At 36.2% G+C, this 23,606-nt stretch overlaps 1 protein-coding gene across 15 annotated transcripts; it reads right to left on the reverse strand.

Moving 5' to 3' along the window:
- Positions 1-567: 567 nt before the first annotated feature.
- On the reverse strand, positions 568-23,475 carry LOC107726102 (phosphatidylinositol-binding clathrin assembly protein-like). Of its 15 annotated transcripts, none has more exons than XM_016535597.1 (24): positions 22,879-23,474; positions 16,349-16,491; positions 16,159-16,234; positions 15,707-15,809; positions 15,269-15,362; positions 15,012-15,123; positions 14,405-14,511; positions 14,278-14,319; positions 12,848-12,859; positions 12,622-12,707; positions 12,311-12,434; positions 10,358-10,494; positions 9,284-9,375; positions 9,009-9,161; positions 7,794-7,877; positions 7,464-7,553; positions 6,834-6,944; positions 6,538-6,645; positions 6,172-6,202; positions 5,987-6,086; positions 4,332-4,391; positions 3,912-4,016; positions 2,027-2,075; positions 568-1,924 (listed from the first exon to the last, which is right to left on the reverse strand). In XM_016535597.1, the coding sequence occupies exons 1-23, from the start codon at positions 23,006-23,008 to the stop codon at positions 2,037-2,039; spliced, it is 2,139 nt and encodes a 712-aa protein (XP_016391083.1). In that variant the 5' UTR covers positions 23,009-23,474; the 3' UTR covers positions 568-1,924; positions 2,027-2,036. The 15 variants fall into 15 exon arrangements, with proteins under 15 accessions (XP_016391083.1, XP_016391078.1, XP_016391084.1 ...); XM_016535592.1 differs by lacking the exon at positions 2,027-2,075 and adding an exon at positions 3,569-3,680; XM_016535598.1 differs by lacking the exon at positions 2,027-2,075.
- Positions 23,476-23,606: the final 131 nt, after the last annotated feature.

The raw sequence follows: 23,606 nt of genomic DNA on the forward strand, positions 1-23,606 counted from the left end.
GTGGGGGGGGGACATGTCCCCCCTGTCCCCAGTGGAAATTATGCCCCTGGGTTACATACACCAGTAGGTGGCGACAAATTACTGTGTTTATGAGTGAATCATTGAATCATTTACCAAATCATTCAAAACAGATTCAGGAACACAACATGTCTGTGTGTATGTATTACTTTATTTCCTGGTACGTTCAAGGAAAAGAAATATAAAAATGTAGTCTTTTTGATTCCCTCAACAAGTTTATATTAGAACAGGTTTAACCTGGTTTATGTTTAACAAGTAGGAGCAAGGTTTTAAAACGGGTAGATTTCGGTATAAAGAGGCAAGCGAGTACAAACTCTCAAATCTATCAAACATTTTTATACCTCCGTTAAGCTTCAGAGTATTGAATCTATCACTTGAGTGAACTGTACCAATTAGATTAATAGAATACAAATTATAATTTACAGGTTCCTATTGGTAGATGTTTAGGTGTATCTGTAAGTCATAAAGACTAGTACACGATTAACCATCATGTCAAGCTGAAAAAAACTAATGCATGACCATAAACCAAACATACACAAGATTTGTGGAAGCTGCACTTTATTTGAAAAAGAACGAGTTCACTAATTGTTCTTACATCTTTTAAATACATAAACAAAAAAATGATCCGTGAGGACAACACAGAAATTATTCAGTAAAACTTCAAAATCAGTTCCGATTTGATTGAATTGCTTTCATATTTCAAGCCATCCTTAGCCAACCCCTGGACAAACTGCCTACATGATTATATGTATATATACATTAAAGCACCGATCAACAGTGCTCGAACCGTCTCCCAGTCAGCGTTTCTCATATTTTACACTACAAATTTACAGTGATATCAATAACCCTGTCCGTGACCAATAGCTAGAGGAGCGTCCAGCTCCTGTTCAGTATTCCTGGACTTTTAGAGAGCAGGGTGCCTAACTTGACGAGAAGTCTGAAACATTCAGATCAGGGGCAGCCAGATCTTTATGGTCCGTGTGAAAATGATGGCATGCCATGCATAATGCAGAACACCTCCCTTCCCAAGTGCAACACCTCACAATCACGGAGGAAGTACTTTTCTACTCCAACAAATATCTCATTGCAAAACCCCTAAGCACAGTATCGACTAAACAGTATAACAAACCATTCACTAATGATTACCCTCCCAATAGCCTTGGGCTGCAAACATTTCATCTACGGGAAGTTGTTCTAGACATAAAACTTAGAGAATAGTTGGTGCTCTATCATTTAGCTTACAGGTGTATTTTTCACATAATATCTATTTTAAAAGTCTAAACCTTCATTATACAATCCAACACCCAAAAATAATGTTGAATTATTATTTATATTTTCCCCGGATGTACTTTCGTAAACTCTCCTGTTTTATTTTTTAGGCTTTAATTATAAATAAACACAAACGACACGCAAGAAAGGTCTACCGGTGAATACAATTAAAGTTGAAACTAAAAGATAAAGTGTAAAACAAAGTTACTGTTACTATTTCATAACACGTACTATATCAGATGCTGAGTTATACTCCGATTTAGGTCGACGTTCGCCACAAGACCTCTCATCAGAAGCTCCCGGTCGAAGGAAAAAAAACAACCTATAGCAGGAAAATCAAACTATAGCTTCTCAGAACACTAAATATCCAAGTCTTTCAATGCCCTTACCTACCTTAACAGATTACAAAATGTATGAGGAATCCCTTTATGGGTCCAACAGCAGCATCACTTGACATCTTAAACAAATTACGAAATGATTGCAGTATGCTCCCAGTCTTTCAACACACTTGGTTTACATCTTTGACGTCGAGTATGTTGTGGGATCGGTCCTCTGAAGAGCATCCCGGCACAGAGGACAGAGCTTAACATCAGGTTTGACATCAGGGAGCAACTTCATTTTGTTACATAAACTGCATCTGGAAAAAGAGACAATTAAATGTACGATTAAAAAGATGCTTTAAACAACAGTGTGTTAAGTCTACAAGAAACAGTGTTCGCGACCCATGTCGCTTCCATACCGTGATACATTTATGAATGAAACCTGGAACTGATTGGATAGTGAAGAGTCTGTATGATAGGTTGGAGGAGAGGGGTTAAAAAATAAGAGGGTTTGATGTCAACCGAAAAGGAGAACCGTTTTAGAGGTGTTACGGAAAGTTGCAGGGTTTCTACTTCATGACTTTTCCAGTTTGGGGTTACTGGATATGTAAAATCATTTTATACAAACTGTACTCACAGAAAATGAAAAAGTGATGAAATATCTTGAAATATCTGTGCATAACTAGAAAAAAATATATTCCATACAGAAATCTCCATGACTTTTTAAAATATATTACCAGGGCTGAATATCACAGTTTTAAAGGTGAATTCAGTCATTTATTCTTACTGTTATTTTACATATAAATAAATCAATTGTTGAAAAATAGATTATAACATATAAATTAAATATATAACATAGAAATTAAATATATATATAAATTAAACATATTAAGAGAGAATGGTGTCAGTTTTTTTATAAAAAATAATTTTGACATTTAAAACACTTTTTAAAAGTAATGAAATATCTTCAAATTCCTGTTTAACTAGAAAAAAAAATTCCCTATAGAAATCTCCAGGGGTTTTTCAAATATATATTCAGGCATGAATATCACTGTTTTAAAGGTGAACTAATTTATTGTTACTGTTATTTTACATATAATTAAAAAAATAGAAATTAGGATAGAATTAAATGTTTAATATATACTTAAAATGAAACACAAAGAATAGTGTCAGTTTTATTTCTATAAAAATTGTAAGATTTAAAATACTTTTTAAAAGTGATGAAATATCTTAAAATATGTTTTAGAAAAAAACAAATATACATACGTACAGGTGCATCTCAAAAAATTAGAATATCGTGAAAAAGTTACTTATTTCAAAAAGTGAAACTTTCATATATTATAGATTCATTACATGTAAAGTAAAACATTTAAAAAAATGTTTTGTTTTAATTTTGATTATTAGAACTTACTGCTCATGAAAGTCAAAAATTCAGTATCTCAAAATATTAGAATATTTACATTTGAGTTTCATTAAATGGCCAAATGACCACTTTTTTACAATATTCAAATTTTTTAATGCACCTTTATGTGTGTATATATATATATACATACATGGCATGAATATCACATTTTTAAAGATGAACTCAGTAATTTTCCCCACAGTTGTTGTTGTTATAATAATTTCCCCCACAGTTGTTGTTGTTGTTATTATTAATTCATTAATTATTAATTAAATTAATAGTAGCATGAAATGTTTAAAATAATGTACACTCAGGAATATGTTTTAAGAAAGTAAACTGTCAATTTTATGTTAATAAAATAATTTTAACATGAAAAAAATTAATTAACTATATTTATATATATATATATACAGTATATATATATAATGATAAATGTTTTACCTGGATCAGTCAGTACTGACTGCTATAATCTATTTGTACAGTCTACATCTAGCAAGAGGCACGAGATGAAACTGACATGGCATGCAAGACCATCGGTGAGCACAAACACATGCGGTACCTAGACAAAAGACGAAGCTCTACAAGAAATCCTTGAGAGAGAGCTGTGCAAAGGGGTCTTGTCCTGGGGCTCTGAGAGGACTCTGACTGGAAGGACTAGAGGCAGCGGAGGGCTAATGCAGAGAGAACAACACAGAGAGAGAAAGGAAAGAGCTTGGAGTGACAGGGAGAAGCACAAGTGGAGGAGGAGAGGAATGATCTGCAGTTTGGGAGGGAGTTCTCTGTCTTCATGGCCCATCATAACACAATGGACCATGATTACGAAGAGTGTTAATAGAAAGCTACATTCATCACAAGAACAACGTAACGTACATGAAAGGTTAGAGAGATTGTAGGGGCTGTACCTGTGCGCTGGACACTGATCCGAACGGATTGGATGGCCTCATGACCGGCTGTGTGTACATCATTGTGGGCTGGGTCATCATGCTCATAGAGGGCATCTGTGGAGGCTACAAAAATCACAACCATGAGGAATCATTCAGCTTACAATTTCAACAAATTGGCAGCTGGTTTCACAGCAGAGTTATCAAAGTTAACTAAAACCATAAAAAAATAAAATAAAATCAACATTAATTAAAATAAAAAACAAAAACACATTGCAGCTTGTTGTTGAAGCAACATTTCTCATTTTCATTTAGATTAACCTGATGTACTAAAATAAAAATAAAACTGAAATACTAAAAAGAAACTACATAGACAATAAAAACTAAATAAAAATAACTAAAAGAGAAAATACAAAATACAAAAATCACAGAAATACTAACCATGCCATATCCCATCATTCCTGTAGGTGTTGTAGCAGGGAAAGTCATGATAGATGGTGGCTATAAAACAAAGAAAGACTAATAAGAACACCAAGTTCATATGTGATTCATTTCATTATATTTGCTCTGTTCCAAAAACCTTAAGACACCTTGTTTTAGCAAAATCCCAGAATGCACTTCAGTGAACTCAGTTAATAAAAGGCAGGCAAGGCAAGAAAAATGTCAGTTATGATTTAAACATTTCTTTCCAATAGTCTGAGTAGGATTGATTAAAACAGTTTAATGTAATGCAAATGTATCACTTGACCAATGTTTGTGTGCTGTATATTTAAGTACTGAACTGTTAGCTTAGCAACATGCTAATTTTAGATGCTACTGAAATCGATTGTTCAGTTGAGTCGCCTGTGTAGAGCGTTTTTGTGTCTGCTGCCTATATAGTGTTCTAAATTGAACATAGGGGGATAGTTTACCCAAAAATGAAAATTCTGTCATTAATTATTAACTCGCATGTTGTTCCAAACCCGTAAGACCTTCGTTCATCTTCGGAACACAAATTAAAATATTTTTGATGAAATCAGAGAGCTTTCTGAGCCTCCATAGACAGCAACGTAACTACCATGTTCAAGGCACAGAAAGGTAGTAAGGACATCGTTAAAATAGTCCATGTGACATCAGTGGTTCAACCGTAATTTTATGCCCAGATTTGCAGTCTAGGGGAGTCAACACTAATTATCAAAAGTCAGAAATGCTGCAGATTTTGTTCAGTCAGAATTGACAATTTTGCTGAAAATCGCAGTTTATGATCAGACTCTTCAGACTAAATCTCAGCGGATTTCAAACATGTTTGTTAGTTTGAGTTGATTTCAGAACACATTGTTTGCATTTGTCATTTGTGGTTAGGCCTGTCACGATAACAACTTTTTGTTGTGCGATATATTGCCCCAGAAATAATTGCGATAAGCGATATTATTGTCATATTAAATACCATTTTATGCCACTGAATATATAATCATAATGTAACAGCATAATAATGCAAGAAGGCCTACACACTTCCAAATGACAACAAACTTTTAATTTTAAGAATATTTAGATCATGGAAATTAAGTATCAAAATATAAGATACCTTAAAAAAACCTGAATAAATAGTAAATAAACATTTTCTAACAAAAAGTGCAAAGTAACAAGTACAAAAAAAGAAAAATGCACATGAACTTGTATGGAGATTTTTCCATCTACAGATTTGTTTCTGACCTTCTTTTCTCTGTTAATTGAGGGTGCACACTATTGCTGAGAAACACAATCACTACTTAGCAGTCAGATGTCCGTATGCACAAAGACACATAAATATAATGGGTGATATATTGCGTCACCAAAACTTATTGAGGTCATGTATATATATTGCGCGATAAGTCGATATATTGATTATTGCGACAGGCCTATTTGTGGTACTCATTTAGTGAATAATGCCCAGTTTTTCTCTGTAACCATTTACAAGGTCGGCAAGTGTGTGATGCCTAGTGTTTTAAAATCTGTTCAGATTTAAAAAGTCATGTAATGTATTCCAGCCTTAAGAGGTAAGGATGATTCCCTAGAAGGTACGCAGCTCACTGGGTTTTGGAACAGAGCAATTTTATCAATATAAAGTACAGCTGTACCATAGAGACAGGGTTCCATGTAGTAGATGGAGCAGTTTTGGGTTGCCAGTTCATTCCACCAGTTAATTTTTTCTCTCCTGGTTGGTTCCAGTGGATATCACTGCGAAAACAGTTGACTAATATTAACACCAAATCAGAATATGAAAAATTTACATACCGAGCATCATAAAGGGCAAAATTCTTACTTTTTAGTGGTACCATTTCCAATGCCCAGATCTATAAGTGAGAAAATATATATTTTATGAAGACTTTAAAGAGGTACATTTAAATTTTTTAACAAAGTTGGAAAATTAGGGGCCGGTCACAAGAGAACATGTTGCTTTTCCGTTGTTTCTCTATGTAATCATGCACTAGATAGACATCACTGACCATTATGCTTGCATTTTTTACAGCATCTACTTGATCAGACCTAACTGGCCTGCATGTCACGTTTATACATGCAAAAATGATTCTTTGTGAAATGGCCCCTAACAATGTATAATATCTTCCTTTTAGCATCATATTCTGACAAACACAAGTTAATATGCAACTTTTGAATAATTGACACTTACTTCCAACCAGGTTGGCCAAGGAAGAATCCAGGTCGTCTGACACCAGTTTCTCTGGGAGCAGATTGGAGGACTGATTTGAACCGGCCACAGTGGGTTTCAAAATCCCTGCTGTGACATTCACAAATAAGACAGGTGATACACAATGGTGATTCAGAGTGCTTTACATAACCATAATGAAGCAAATAAGAAACATATAGGCATAAAAGCCAAGTTTAAAGTCCTTTAACGCTGTCAGTTCAGAAACGTCTGATTACATGTTGATGTGTTTTCATTTGATTTTACCTAAAATGCCTTACCATCTGTATCCAGGCTATTAGACGAGGCAGCTTTAGTACCAAAAACAGACTCAAAGTCAACACGCAGCTCCCCTGAGCTCTGTGGAGGAGGGATTTGTGGAGCTCCGTATCCTTCAAAAGGTACAAAAAGCCATTGAAACCTTCTCACAGAAGTCACAATATAGACTAGGACACCATCCGAAGAATACACAAATTGAAACAATGCCAAATTTAAGTTCAAGTGCTGCCAATAAGTGGACTAGTCCATGTTAGTGGAGGGTAAACTACAGTCATGCACAAGACATCCTGAAAAACTACAAGGGATGGTTCAACAAAATGCAAAAATTTTCATCATTTACTCACCCTTGTGTCATTCTAAACTTCTTATGAACATAAAAGGTGAATTTTTAAAGAATATAAAGGAAATTAATGAGTATTCGGGCTGTCGAGCTCCAAAAAGCACCATAAAACACAATGAGGGTCAGTAAATGATTACAGTATTGTCATTTTTGGGAGAATTATCCCTTAAAGGATCTGATTTTGAATGGTGTTATACTATGTTAGATCAGACAGCATTAGAGACAAAGGGAAACACATATCACAAAGGGGCGCAGCGCCACACAAGGCAACCTCCAGCCACAGGCTCCCTACCTCTGAATAGGCCTGCTACAGTGGAGGGCTCAGACTGGAAGGGAGAGGGGTTTGGGAGATGCTGGACCATAGACGGCTGACCAAACGAGTCTGACAGGCAGGCGGGGAGAAGGAGAAACAACACAGCAAGTGTTACAGACATAAAGACATTTGAGATTCAGAGAGGATTAGTAAAGAGCGTATTTAAACAGCAATATTAAGACAGCCATGTGCAGAAGGCAAACAGCATCCAGCAGGGATCATCACAGGTTAGTCCCTGCACACTGCTTCAGTGCTCCTATGTTTCCAGACAGAGGGGAAACATAGGTGGGATGGTTTGCATCATGGTACCTGAGATTAAGTGCTCTATCCGCACAGTGCGTTTGTAATTGGTTGATACAGATGAACTTGAATCAATAAAGGGATTGTACTGATCTATGGTGGAAAAGGAAAAACAATCATTCACTTATAGCTTTATAGTCTAACTACTAAACCTTTACAAAGCAAAGGTAGACTGAGGTGAAAACTGGAATGAAATGCGTGATTTTCTGACCAACTTTTGTTGTAGAATGCTTCAGAATGTTTCATAAATAATATATATTATGATTAGTTGCTGTCAAATTATTGAAATATTTATTTGTCAGGTTTTATATGCCAGGTTCCACTCATGGTTTATATTTCACTTGCTGGTTTATATTTTAATAATTTCGTTATTAAAATTGCATCTTGCAAAGTCTTAAAGAAGCTTAAAATATTAAAGAGCATTAAATATTTTCAATTTTTAATATTTCAGTAATCGCATGTGTTAACGCATTATCTTTGATAGCCCTACTTTTATATATTACCCTTAAAAAGTCTAAGTTCCTTTATTTTTATTTTTATGAAATTAATATTTTTATTCAGCAAGGATATATTAAATTGATCAAATGTGACAGTAAATATATTAACAATGTTTTAAAATCTATTTCAGGAAATGCTGTTCTTTTGTACTTCCTATTCATCAAAAATAATTCAAAGATAAATATTTCTTAAGCATCAAATTAGCATATTAGAATGATTTTTGAAGGATCATGTGACACTGAAGACTGGAGTAACGATGCTGAAAATTCAGTTTTGCATTACAAGAATAAATTACATTTTAAAATATATTAAAATAGAAAACGGTTATCTTAAATTGTAGTAATATTTGTAATATATTGTTTTGGTCTCACACTACCTACAACCGCTTTAATTTTAGCTTTAAATCAAGATAAAAACTGTAATTAATGAAACAGCCCCACTATAACAAAGCTATATGTGTACAAACATTATTTGAGGGGTATCTATAGTACTGCCACCTAACCTCCATTTAGTCTCCAATTACAGACTGCATTCTTACTCAGATGCTGAGCTCAACTGTAAGAACGATGTGACCGAACTTAATCAGAGGATTCCTGATTTGACACAACGGGATACTGTGCATGCGAAACAACGAGGGACTTTCAGCGACCAGAAAAACTCAAACTAATTAAACACTTTGGATAGGTGGATGGGTGGGTTAGAAGAAAGAAACTAAAGCGTGTTTACCACCAAAAATCTCATGACCTGATGTCCTAGAGGAGAAACTAACACCATCTGATGACATAACGGGTAGATGAGCACCATCAACAACAAGTTTGGTTAGGAAAGGGTTTAGGTTTGGAATGGAGTCATCTACAGCTTCAGAAGAAGAGAAAGGATCTGAGCAGGCAAAAGGAGAGAGAGAAAGAGTCGAACAGGAGGACATTAGAACGAGACTCAAGTTAACACAGAAGGCTACAGCATGCTGAATCTCTGAGACAGTCTCACGCAAAAGGTCTCACCTCCCCATGCCGTGGCCACAGAGGGTCCGGGCTGCATGCTTGAATGAAAGTTAGTCTGCAAGTCGAAGAGGTCGCTCTCCATCTTCAGGGCACTGAGGATCAGAAAACAAAACAAAAATGACTTAATCCCCAACCGATTTAAAGGGACAGTTCACCCAAAAATGAAAATGACCCCATGATTTACTCACCCACAAGCCATCCTAGGTGTATATGACTTTCTTCTTTCAGACGAATACAGTTGGAGTTATATTAAAAAATGTCCTGGCTCTTCCAAACTTTATAATGGCAATGAATAGTGGTTGAGATTTTGAAGCCCAAAAAAGTGCATCCATTCATCATAAAAAGTGCTCCACGCAGCTCCGGGGGGTTAATAAAGGCCTTCTGAAGTGAAGCGATGCGTTTGTGTAAAAAATATCCGTATTTAAAACTTTACAAACTGTAATCTCTATCTTTCGCTAACTGTCATACGCACGTTCACGAGAGAGTGGCGTTCCAGTGGATTATGTAGGACGTAGGCGTAGCGTAAACTCCGGTGAGAAGTGACGAACGCAGAAGCGCAGAGGACAGAGCAAAACCAGTCATGTCATGAATTAGAAGTACAAAACGAGAATTTGTAAAAAATAAAATAAAATGTTGAAGGCTTTCAATAAAAGCCAAGAGGTTTTCCTTTGCTGTAAACAAAACAAAACAAAACTCGCAAGACTAGCATATTCTGACCGGAGCTTGGAACGCTGCAACGCCACTCTCTCATGAACGTGCATATCACAGTTACCGGAAGATAGAGATTACAGTTCATAAAGTTTTAAATATGGAAATTCTTCTTACAAAAATGCATTGATTCGTTTCAGAAGGCCTTAATTAACCCCACGGAGCCATGTGGAGCACTGTTTATGATGGATGAATGCACTTGTTTGGCCTTCAAAATCTCAACCACCATTCACTGCCATTTATACAGCTTGGAAGAGCCAGGACAGTTTTTAATATAACTCCTATAGTAATCATCTGAAAGAAAAAAGTCATATACACCTAGGATGGCTTGAGATGTCACACTATGAAGTGATTTGATTGGCTAACCCATTGGAGCAGCTGGGAGTGGAGAACAGGTCGATGGCAGGAGCTGTGCTGATGCATGCTGCTGTGGTGGAGACTGGAGAAGTGTCGGTCGTGGCAAACGAAGGCCTCTTGGAGAGCTCCTTCAGCCTCTGTTCCTGCTTACAAGAAGCCAAGAAACCTTTTAGACAGGAAGGAGCCATCTGATTGGCATGGAGAATAATCTACCAACCACTTTTCATTCATTAGTGTGATGTTTTGAGGATAAATTTGAAATGTGATACCAAGCTTATTCAGATAATTGTTTTAACAATTATCCGCCTTAAAGAAACCTGTTAAATATTATTCAAAGTAGGGCTGCACGATTATGACAAAAATCATAATTGTCGATTATTCCCTTGAAATTGTAAGATTAATTACAAGTGGTTTGGTTTTTACTTTAAATTTTAAAAAAGCATGATATTATAATGTTGTACTAAAACTAAAATTAAGACAATGGAAAAAAAACCTTAAGATAAACCTGTAGAAAGAAAAAAACACACACACATCTTAAGCATGCAGAATAATGTAAGTCCTTGAACAATTACGTAATTGTGACATCCGTAATTGGAATCACGATTAATTGTGCAGCCCTAATTCAAAGATTCAATATGATAATCTTTGCAAATTCTGGCAGTCTGGCAACTTTTTCTACCATTTATCCCATAACCAGAAGTGTGAATTGAAGCAGCGCGGTAAGTTGTACACAAAGTTTTTTGATTAAAAAAACCTGTGTACTCGGACTTATGGAAGTAGCCAGCCAATCACATAAGAAGTTTTCACAAACTCTTGCCAATATTGTGTGCAATATATGCATTTTATAGTCTACGAATGGTTTATGAGCTTCAGACACATATAGAAAAGACACCCATGATTAATCTAACAATCAAAATATTGTCCTCTAAGGCCACATACACACTGTAAAGCTTAAGGAGTGACAACTGTATTTAAATATGTAAGAGACTCCCCAAAATTACAGTTTTGTGTGTGTACAGAACAGAAACTTACTCTCAAAATTGCAATGAGTGACACCATTGTAAACACGGCAAAGTTTTGCCATCTTGTGCATTTGGTATTTGCTATTTTTGATCAAAGTAATATTACAGTGACCAAAGAAGAAGAGCACACTCTTTGAGGTGTTGCCAAGTCCACTTATTATAGACAAGGCTTATTAAAGGGGTCATATGATGTTGCTAAAAAGAACATTATTTTGTGTATTTGGTGTAATGAAATGTGTTTATGCGGTTTAAGGTTAAAAAAACACATTATTTTCCACATACTGTACATTTAAACACAGTAGTTTCGCTTTCACAACGAAACACAGCGTCACACGCAGCGGCCTTGAGTGAGCGGCGGCCGGCGGATTCGACGAAGGAGTGGCCGGCAACTTTACAGATCTTCTTTATGCACCAAGAGCGTGTAACACTTCAAAGAGAAAGGAAAAATTGAAATCGCATCATATGACCCGTTTAAGCATCTTTGGCCTTGTTGTTTGGGCTCTGCTAATAAAGCAATCCAGTTTATGGAGTTAATACATTAGGCAGGTGCAGGTCACTATATTTTGGTATGTATCTTACTTCCAAGATAACACGTTTGGAATTAAGTGTATTATGGGCTTGTTCTTATTTGCTGGTTTTTTTTTTTCATGGCAAGATCTGGCAACACTAATGAGTCAAATCACACCTGGTTTACAGTGATTTCTTGCATCACGCACACAGAAGGGAGACACATTTCTGATACAAATTTAAATACATCATTAACAACTTGTTGTTCAGTTCGTTTCAGCACACACGGTGTAGAATTTATGTAAATACAGATTTCACTACCTGAATTTTTTCTGAATTTATTGAATTCACACACACACACACAAAAATGTACAATGCAGAAGTATATACAGTATTGTCCAAATGTGTGCACATACAACTAGAAAATATGTACCTTTAGAGCTTTCAATCGTGCCTGCTCCTCCTCCAGAGCTGCCTGCTTTTCCCTTTCATCCACTTTGGTGAAAGACATGCCAGTGTTGGCCAGAGATGACACAGCATTGGAGAGTGTGCTTGCCCTACAAAAGTCGGGGAGAGATAAATTGGGCTTCTGTGAGTATCAAATATACAGAGTATACAGAACTCCTGCATTTGTCAAGCACAAGCTCTTATAAGTTAGAATCCATCAAGTACTGTCAACATAATGCATCTGTTAGAACTCATTAATTTGTATTCAGCTCTGAATGTGACACATGAATGGCCCACCTGCTGGCGGCGGTGGAGTCCTTCACCTTCTTTCCTTCTAATGAAGCCAAGTGTTGCTCCAGGGCATCCAAAAGACTGCTGGGGGCCTGGGGGAATGCACAAACATTTACTCAGGAATGCAGCACTGACTGCATCAAGCCTCCAATGAAAAGACAGTAAATAGCTTATTTGCAATAAGAATTAAACAGTGCAGAGGAGTGCAGAAAAGAGTCAGAAAAGTACTTACACACACGGTAAACTGAAGGTGGACAGAAGGTGGAAAGATAAAGGGAAATACAGAATATAAAGGTGGTCTTGGTCAGACATATAATGCATGAGTTTCAAATCTGCTCTTATATAAGGCTATGGTATTTGCATTGGATAATAATCTGTCCTTTTCATGTGTCCATGTTTAACATTTGCCATTATGACTTAGATGTTAATGTATATACTAAACAGTTCTCACTCCCAAGGTGTCAAATACTGCTGCTTTGGTAAAAGCCCTGCATGTCACTGTATAGAATGATGCATCAACATTATTATTATAATCATGAACCCAAACTCTCAGGAATATACTCATCATCTGAAATGTGTTTGTGCTTTAATTGTACTCTATATGAAGGTTTCTCGTACCTTTGGACAAATAATGTACACTGACTTTGCCAATTGTTTGTGATTACCGTTTTTTAAATAATTTTATGGAGACTAAATTTAGAGCAATTTCTAACCTAGGAAATATTTTAGAGCTGAGCATAAGCAGAAAAAATATATATTCATTCTAAAATCATGTTAAGATTTCTATGGCCTGAAGATATTTTTAAAGAAAATAATACTTTTATTCAGCAAGGATGCATTAAATTGATCAAAAGTGACAGTAAAGGCATTTATAATGTCACAAAAGGTTTCTGTTCTTTTGAACAGTTCTATTCAAAGAATCCTGAAAAAATGTATCATGTGTTCAACAAAAATTGATGATAATAATATTAAATGTTTCTTGCACCAAATCAGCATACTAGAATGATTTCTGAATGATCATGTGACACTGAAGGCTGAATTAATGCTGAAAATTCAGCTTTGCGATCACATGAATAAATACATTTTTATATATATTTTTTTTTTAAACTATAAACAGTTATTTTAAAATTGTAATCATATTTGACAGTATTACTGTTTTTACTGTATTTTTGATCAAATAAATGCAGCCTTGTGAACATAGGAGACTTTTTTCAAAAAACATTTAAAGGTCTCACTCCAGATTTTTAAAACAGTAATATATTGGCATACAGATTTTATTTAAATTAAATTTACAAACTACACAAAATGGCTCCAACGGCTCTATCTGAGTGAGAACCTGTTGCATATTCTGAGTCATTATACTTGTCATAACTGTGGAAGTCATGATTCTACTATCTCTATTATTGTAATTATTATTCTGAAATCTCCACTGAGCCCATGACACCTTTATTTGCTGTAGACAGGGAAAAGTTAAGACAGAAAAGCTGAGAAATCTTAAGTGACATGCGCATCCTAATGACCTGCATGCATCTTTAAGTCAGAAATGCATTTGTGCAAAGTAACGTAAGAGAGAAAGCAGAACAGTTTCAGAAAATACTCAGGATAGTTAATAATGCAGAGCGAGTGCAGGGTTTAAAAGCCCGAATAAAAGTGTAGTCTTACCTGAGACAGGTCAGGTATGTCCCCGCGGTCTATTCCCACCTGCTGTGAGGTGTGTAGAACAATTATGTTACATAGCACTCTTTTAATGAAGTCCCTTGCAAACCAGAACAACACATGAGAATCTCACCTCTGCCACTTTGAGGAACTCCGAGATCCGTGTCATACGAGTAAGGAATTTCTTGTAAATGTCCAAACCCTCTTTGCACTGGACTTTTTTCATATCAAAATACTTTTCTGTAAGAGGTAGATGAATAGGTACGCATTACTAATCAGCACTATGCTGTTATCTATATGTGTAGATTATATCTGCATTTAGTATAGAATATAGACACGAATTTTGGCCAGAAGCGATGGTTTGAATTGCCTTGATTCATTTGTTTCTTACAAACACACAGCTTTTTACTTCACAAGATGTTAATTCGTAGGCTGGAGTCATGTGGATTACTTGTGTATTATTGTGATGTTTTTATCAGCTGTTTGGACTTTCATTCTGGCGGCACCCATTTACTGCAGGGGATCTATTGCTAATGCTAAATTTCTCCAAATCTGTTTTGATTTGGCCTGAGAGTGAGAAGATTTCAGCTAATATTAATTGCTGGGTGAACTATTCCTTTAAACAAATATTTACCTCAATTCTGTAATGTGCATCTTTCATATAAAGTGAAGAGAGTGCGTTTATACAATAATTTGTTTACTTATTTAGAATTGAGATGAAAGCATCCTGAAAGACCTACCCAGTAAGTTTATTATCCCTTCATTGTAAGCTGCAAAAAGTCGGATGGAGTCTTTGAAGAGAAGCATGAAGGCTGCATTGATAACCCCATTGGTAAGTTCATTGGCATTGACCTGGACGAAAAATTTTTAAAAAAACATATTTTTAAATATATGCAACACAAATGCTTTGCTTCTACAGAGTATATATTCATTGCATATATTCATCAGTCATTTTTATCAGTGAACATGCATGTATATAGATCAACCGTCAGCTTACATTGAAGTCAAGAAGGGCATCCATCTGGTTCTGTATAATGGGGATGGTTTTAAGAAGCTTCTCTGTGTTCATGGTTCTCATCACTCCGTCCACCCTTAAGGAAAAGATTTTAAAATATAGGTCAAATGACATTAGGGGGATCAGTGCATGGAGGTTTAGTGGATGATCCATTCCAGCACAATGACTTCAAGCACTTAATGCAAGCACTTCAAACCTAGTGCTGCACAAATCCCCCTCAAATGATTTAGAACAAAAACTACAGCTAAGGCTAAAACAACTTTGTATCGAGTGAACAATTTGCGGGTGAAATGAATCACTGTTTGAGTTACATAATGCACTTAATGTAAAATTCAGCACACCAGAGAAAGCAGGAACTAGATACTACCTTAAGATTCAAAGTCATTTTATAAAATGTATAATAAAAAATAAATATCCTACCCACGCTTTACTTTCGTGAAGTCAAATGCCACCTGTCGATATGAAACCGCTTTCTCATTCAGATATCGACTATACCTCCGAATGAATGTTGACATATCATAACCTAGGGAAATACCAATAAATATCACAGTTAAAAAATAAAGTATTTTATTTATAACAAATGATAAGGAGTAGTTGCTAAGGATCACAGAGGAAAAGTCCTACAATCAGGAAAAGGGAATTTGAAATGTTAAATTAAAACTGTAAAAAAAGTGAATGTTAAATATTATTATAAAACAAATTACATGAATTAAAAAGGAAAATAATGTTATTAGAACATAATATTAAATGTTATGCTGTAAAATAAATGCTTAATTTACAACTATTTAAATAATGCATCCAAAGATGAGCACAAAAGAAAAATTTAACCTCTGTAGAGCCTGAAATAAATGTGAAATAGTTCAATACTGTACCTTGTAGGCCACTTTTGTCCAGGAAATTACTGAGGTTGAATAATGTGTTCCTGGAGGCCAAGTACTGAATAAATCGCTGTAACCAAAATAATAAAAAAAAAAGGTTTGATGCATAGAATTATTTGCAGATCTTTATTAGTGCATGGAAAAAAAATATTCAAAAGTGGACAGGTCTCCCACGGTCACGCACCTCGTTTCCGTATACCATGAGGTGATGTGTTGTGATTAGAGACTTAAAGACCACCACCCAGCTGGTGTTGGTGGTCCTCTCGAACAAAGAGTCTGCCAGCTGAGGAATGTTCACATTCATCTCATTGGTACAGTGTATCAGGTCTACAATAGAAATAGAGATTTCCATTAACTACTGCAATTAATAACTGGGTGAACAGGCAAGAACTGAGTCAATGCAGTGCACTGGTATATAGAGCTTAAAATGCAATAAATCAAAGGACTGAATGAATGAATGATGCATTTATATAGCGCTTTATTGTGTATTGTTGTACACCCAAAGCGCTTAACAATCATGTGGGGGGGTCTCTCCTCAACCACCACCAGTGTGCAGCATCCACTTGGATGATGCGACGGCAGCCACAGGACAAACAAGCCAGTGCGCTCACCACACACCAGCTACAGGTGGAGAGGAGAGAGAGTCATAGAGCCAATCAAGTGGTTGGGGATTATTAGGAGGCCATGATTGACAAAGGCCAGGGGGGCAATTTGGCCAGGACAAAGGGTTACACCCCTACTCTTTACAAGAAGTGCCATGGGATTTTTAATGACCACAGAGAGTCAGGACCTCGGTTTAACGTCTCATCCGAAAGACGGTGCTTTTTGACAGTATAGTGTCCCCATCACTATACTGGGGTGTTAGGACCCACGCAGACCACAGGGTGAGCACTCCCTGCTGGCCTCACTAACACCTCTTCCAACAGCAACCTAGTTTCCCCAAGAGGTCTCCTATCCAGGTACTGACCAGGCTCAACCTAGTCTCGCGTAGCCAGACCTTCAGACTGATGGCTTTTTTCCTTCTAACAGTGGAAGAAACTACTCCTTTTAGTCCTAAAGATAATCGGAATTGTAAAAGGTTTGCCTTTATTTGTGTACATTCACAATAAAAACAAATCTTTGTGCTTTTGTAAAATAAGCCTAAAGAAAAATAGGATGCCGAATAAATAGGCCTATATGAAAAACATAATAAAGCTAGTGTAAGAAATTATAGTCTGCCTCGACCAAACTTCCACTCCAATTAAACTATTCTCCTTTCTCTACAAAGAGCTTAATTATCATAGAGATAATTCTTTCAATAATATGTAAATAGTATCTCCTGAACGTTAATTCGTCACCTATAGCGTGGGAGCGGCAGTAGGCCATCAAGAACCATCTGCTGACCAAAAGGGTACTTGAATATAATTGCACCTTAACATTTGGTTGTTTCCACCTGAAAGACTATGTGCGAACGGAAGGCTATCACTTTCATTGTTATCCGCAATTTACATTTAAGACGAAACTTCATTTACATGCGGGAAGATGAAGCGGGAAGATGAACGTAATAGAGTATAAAATGTTTGAGCTTAGGATGTTCGTGGTTCATTTCTGACTCCGTTGAACCCGAAGTGCTGCCTGTACTTTGTCACTGCTATGCTGCAATAAACATCTTCATCGAGATCTTCATCGTCCTCATCACTTTTTTCTTACACTAGGCTATATATATATATATATATACATACATATAGCCTAGCTTTATTATGTTTTTCTCCGCTCGCAGAAGCGCTGCAGGTGCGTGATGTGATATGATGACCATGTGAATCCTCATGTTCTGTTGTTTGCTGCTTTTTGCGCATGCAAAATTAATCCCCGGGAAACAAATGTTAGTATTTTTAACGGGTCACAGACACTTATTCTTTCTAATTCAATTCCATTTTAATTTAAAATAATCTTGTCGGTTAGCGGTTAACAATCGGTTAACGAGCATCGGCTGTCGGTTAGGAAAAATAACCGAAATGAACATCCCTAATGTGCTTTATTCTGGATTACGTAACAGGAATTGCACAGCCCTCTACTAACTCTTCTGGTGGACTTTCTAGATTAAATGTTTACTGCACTTCTGCTAAAATGCTTAGGGGAGTGAAACAGTTGTGGTGTAGACAGTGATGTAGTGCAGTTTCAGAGCTGCTACTTTCTGAATGAATGAGGTTGACTTCAGTCGTGTGGTTGGTTGGTTGGTTTGGTGTAAGGCAGCTGCCTCCAGAACACTGCCAACTTTGATTCATCCAGTTATGTCACTCCTACTCTAAGAAACAAAGCCCTCGCCACAAAAGATGTCAACGGAAATGTTCAGAATCAGATCTTATCTGTTCTACAGCTATAGCCATATCAGGCAAAAGCAGTTCATCTTTTTGGCGAAAAGATCCATAAGTAACCATAATTTATGTGATGTATTATAACTTGAAGGGTTGGTTCAGCCCAAAAACTGTAAAAGCTGTATAACTTCTGTGGAACGTAAAATAAGATGTGTGTATGTGTGTGTGTTTTTTTTGTTTGTCCAGTGGAAGTCAATAGGCACCAAAGCTGTTTGGTTACTAACATTCTTCAAAGCAGTGTTACTTTTTAGATGCTATTATAGTTTTTATTAATATTTTGAATTCGTTTTTAATTTTTTAATTTTATTTTTTCGTTTTAATTTTATTTAAAGTTGCAGCAATTTTGCTGTGCGTTTGTCATCTTCACTACTAGTCAACAGTTTTCGAACAGTAAGATTTTTAATGTTTTTTAAAGAATTCTCTGTAAAAACATTTATGATTATTATTATGTTGAAAACAGCTGAGTATATATTTTTTCAGGTTTCATTGATGAATAGAACGTTCAGAAGAACGGCATTTATCTTAAATATCTTTTGTAACTTTATGTCTTTATCATCACTTTTGATCAATTTATAGCATCCTTGCTAAATAAAAGTATCTATAATATCTTTCCCAAAAAAATAAAAAATACAGACTCCAAGCTTTTGAATGGTATAGTGTATAATGTTTCAAAAGCTTTTTTATTTCAGATAAATGCTCATCTTTGGATCTTTCTATTCATCAAAGAATCCTGAAAAAATGTACTCAACTGTTTTAGATATTGATGATTATAATAATAATTTTTTTTTAAATTCTTAAACAGCAAATCAGCATATTAGAAATTATTTCTGAAGGATCATGTGACACTGAAGACTGGAGTAATGATGCTGAAAATTCAGATCACATAAATTACATATCAAAATATATTCAAATAGAAAGTGGTTATTTTTTTAAATATTTCACAATATTACTGCTTTCGTTGTATTTTGGATCAAATAAATGCAGGCTTGGTGAGCAAAAGTGAATTCTTTAAAAAAAACATTAAAAATCTTACTGTTCAAAAACTTTTGACTGGTAGCAGTGTATATGTATTCTATTTTTATTTCAGTTTTAGTTATTTTAGCACATTAAGTTTGCCTTTATGGTCTCAGTTTTAGTTAACCATAATAACCTTTCTTCAAAATATATTCTTTTATGTTCCACATAGGAAAGACACTCATAGGGGTTTGGAATGACATGAGGGTAAGTAAATGATGGCAGAACTTTAATTTTTGGCTAAACTATCCCAGACTAAAATTGTTAAAGGGATAGTTCACCAAAAATGAAAATTCTGTCATACTCACCCTCACGTCGTTCCAAACCGGTAAGACCTTTATTCATCTTCAGAACACAAATTAAGATATTTTTTATGAAATCCAAGAGCTTTCTGACCCTGAGACAGCAACGCAACTACCATGTTCAAGGCCCAGAACGGTAGTAAGGACATTGTTAAAATAGTCCATGTGACATCTGTTACGGGGCTGACAAGACATGAGACGTGCGGATCCATGTGCACGCCACCACCACGCAAGGAGCTGAAGCGAGCACCGTCGTTTCGGGAGGTTCTGCAGCATGCGCCGCCACCTCTGAAGAGACTTGGGATATGTAGTCCGGGATGACATGCAACAGTTTGTGTTGTGCGAGAGTCACTGTAATGGAAGGGTGACCTCTGGTGGTGATTGAACGGAAGTCCATGGACAGGATTCGTGACAACATCAGTGGTTCAACTGTAATATTATGAAGCTACGAGAATGCTTTTTGTACGCAAAGAAAACAAAAATAAAGACTTTATTCAACAATTATTCAACAAAAATGAATACACAACGAACACTGACACTGTAGAGAAGAAACTGTAGAATAAATTCGTTATGTTTGTTTTCTTTGCGTACAACAATATTCTCGTAGCTTCATAAAATTACGGTTGAACCACTGATGTCACATGGACTATTTTAACGATGTCCTTACCTTAGGGGAGCGCGGGCACAAAGTAACGCGGGGTTAGTTGTAACACACATGGTTTGAATATTTCCACACATGCTAGCATAACAAAATTTACAGTATTTATTAGTTACCATATCAACATTATATAGAAAAAAAAGTGCGCCAAAATTCAAAAATCTTTTGAAGATATCGCTGAACATTTATTTTACCATAGTAAAATAAAAATTCTGGCTTAAGTACATTTTTCATCCCAGTTTTTATTATTAATTTAAAATTAGACAAATCTGCTATTATTTTCATCTCCGATCTGTTATTTATCAGTTCAGATCGTTTTTTAATGCTTTGATAACTAGCAGAAGACACTAACCAGTTTTAAATTCCAGTTGCTCAGATGGGGCACGTTGTAACACTGCATTACAATTAGTGGTCGACCGATATATCGCCAAGGCCGATATATCAGCCGATATCTGCCATTTTTCAAATATCGGCATTGGCCGATAAGTTTTTCTGTTTGGCAAATCTTTGAATGACTAATGAACATTTAATTTCACAAACCTTGCAGACTTAGTCGAATCTAGTTGAGATCTTGTGAAGTGTGCATGTGACCTGCATGATCGCGTGTTCTGTGACGGTCGGTCCTATGGTCCGTGCGAAATGAATACGGACAGGAGGAGAGTTCAGCTTCATTGGAGACGCGCGATCGACAAACTTTAAACTCGTGACTGATTTCAAATTATGCTGCGCTTTATGCATTTGCCCACTGTCATATTCATGTAATTTTCACTGTGTGCTGTATGTAAAATGAGTGTTACCTTGGCTTGACGAAAAACCCATATCGGTCGACCACTAGAACTGATGTTTTGAGTGGGGTGTTCGGGGCAGATTTATTAAGTCTGGTGAATAAAGACTGACAGTCAATGTTTAATGTTTAGAAATTATTATTTCAAGACATGTAAAGCATTTTTGCTCGTTTATGTGGGCCGTCCCAAGCATGGTTGCAATGTGTTCATTGTCAAACTCCAAAATCAGATTATTTTTCATTCTTAAAAAACGTCATTTTTTTATAAAAAAAAAATTATTTTATTTTATTAACAAAATATTTTAGTTGGTCTTGTATATTTTTTTTCATTCGATCAGATAACATTTTAAGCTGTCATATGGTCATGTTACAACGTGCCCCTCAGATGTTACAATGTACCCCACCTACGGGGCATGTTGTCACATTTCACTTCCATTTTTTGAGGGTAAATAAAGAAAAACGTATACACTGTAATTTTGAAACAAAGCGACATATTTGTACTAGGCAAGTGTAAAATTACTGTGGATAAAATTTTTTTATTCTGAACCCATGTGGATTTACACAAACTGAGAAAGTCAAAAAGTGTTACTTTGTGCCCCGCTCTCCCCTACTACCTTTCTAGGCCTTGAACATGGTAGTTGCATTGCGGGGTCAGAAAGCTCTCTGATTTCATCAAAATATCTTAATTTGTGATCCGAAGATGAACGAAGATCTTACATCTTTGGAATGACCTGAGGGTGAGTAATGACAGAATTTGCATATCCCTTTAAATTTACTTGCATTGGAGTAAAATGCAATGAAATTGAATTATTATGCATGAAGGTGCAAATAATTCTAAGGATGCAGAGAACAATTTCCACATTTTCCTTTTTTTTAAATCCTAACTACAGTCCTTCAAACATAGCTTGTCTTATAACACTGTAAGAGCTAAATGAAAGAGTAGTCAGGTCTGGCTGAGACAGACGTAAATAGAGATCTATTCTCAAGCACAGACTTACTAGACTGGCACTAGACCAGCACTTCTTAAAGAAGGTGCACAGCATTCACTGACATCACCTGCCAGCTTGTCGCCAAACGAATATGAGAATTAAATCCAACCGAACTTCTAACAATTCAAATACACCCGAAACACCTTCCTTATAATAACCCCTGCACAACAGCCTAAGAAAAACAATAGCACAGATTTATTTCTGCCCAATGAGCATTATAAGGCATTAACATTTAACCCTTTATTTACTAGCATGGCAAAACTGAGGAGGTCTACATGAGGTCATAAACTGTATTAAAATAGATTTGGGCACTATAAAAGCATTATGGGATCAAACTTAATGACAATACCATCATTCTTGCTTATATAAATATCGCAGTATTGCACATGCACAGTCCTACTTCAATACAGTTGAAAGTGATGCATGTCAGTTTGTCATAAATGGCCTGTTTCAATAATATTACACAGGAGTCTGTCTAAGCACATTAGCTTAGCACAACCAGGGCCTGCCCATTGTACAATAGCCTAAAATCGTAGCCATAACAATCAAAGCAACAGCTGTACACACGTTCATCATCCCAATTCATATTAAACACTCAGCTGGTAATACTTACAGTCCAAATGTTTCTTTTTAGGGCCCATTATTTCGTGAGTTGTTGCCTTGCACACTGTTTTGGATACGGCTGATCCAGTAACGCTATGCTGAGCAGCAGTTATCCTGTCTGTAATGCTCTGCCCAGACATCTTCAACGCTTTCCAGCGACCGACAATCAAATAATACGTATGAATATTGAAATTCACGCTGCTACTAAATAGTGTTCACAGTTCCTGGTCGACCTCCTGCCGTAAGATACGAGAATACGGGGAGACAAAGATTGCTCGGACAAGAGGAGGCAGATGGGAAACCTTGAACACAGTTATCCGCTGCGCGAGACGATGATGAATCCACAAATGATGTTAGCGAACATCTCGCACGGAATTGTTACATTGTTACGGGTTTCAGCCGCGCGTTGTAAAGGCTCGTGACTCATCTCTCGTGTCCCGACACTAATCCCGCCGTTCAGCCGCCGCCTGTTTTATTTCTGTAAACCCGCAGGATTGAAGAGCAGCGAAGGCTTTCAGTGAAATGGCGGGCCTGTGCTGTTCCATGAGAGCTGGAGGAATATAGGACAGTGGCCGCTGATGCTGCTGATCCTGGATCAGGCAGACGCCTTCACCATTACAAATGCGCTTGGACTAAAGGGACAATCAAGAATGTCCTATATTTGGATATTCTTCCGCTTGTTGGAATAGTTTAATTTTTGATTAGATAGATTTATATTTTATTATCTTAGCATTACAT

This window comes from Sinocyclocheilus rhinocerous, unplaced genomic scaffold, assembly GCF_001515625.1.
Source record: "Sinocyclocheilus rhinocerous isolate Xijiao unplaced genomic scaffold, SAMN03320098_v1.1 scaffold816, whole genome shotgun sequence".
Classification (NCBI taxonomy): domain Eukaryota; kingdom Metazoa; phylum Chordata; class Actinopteri; order Cypriniformes; family Cyprinidae; genus Sinocyclocheilus; species Sinocyclocheilus rhinocerous.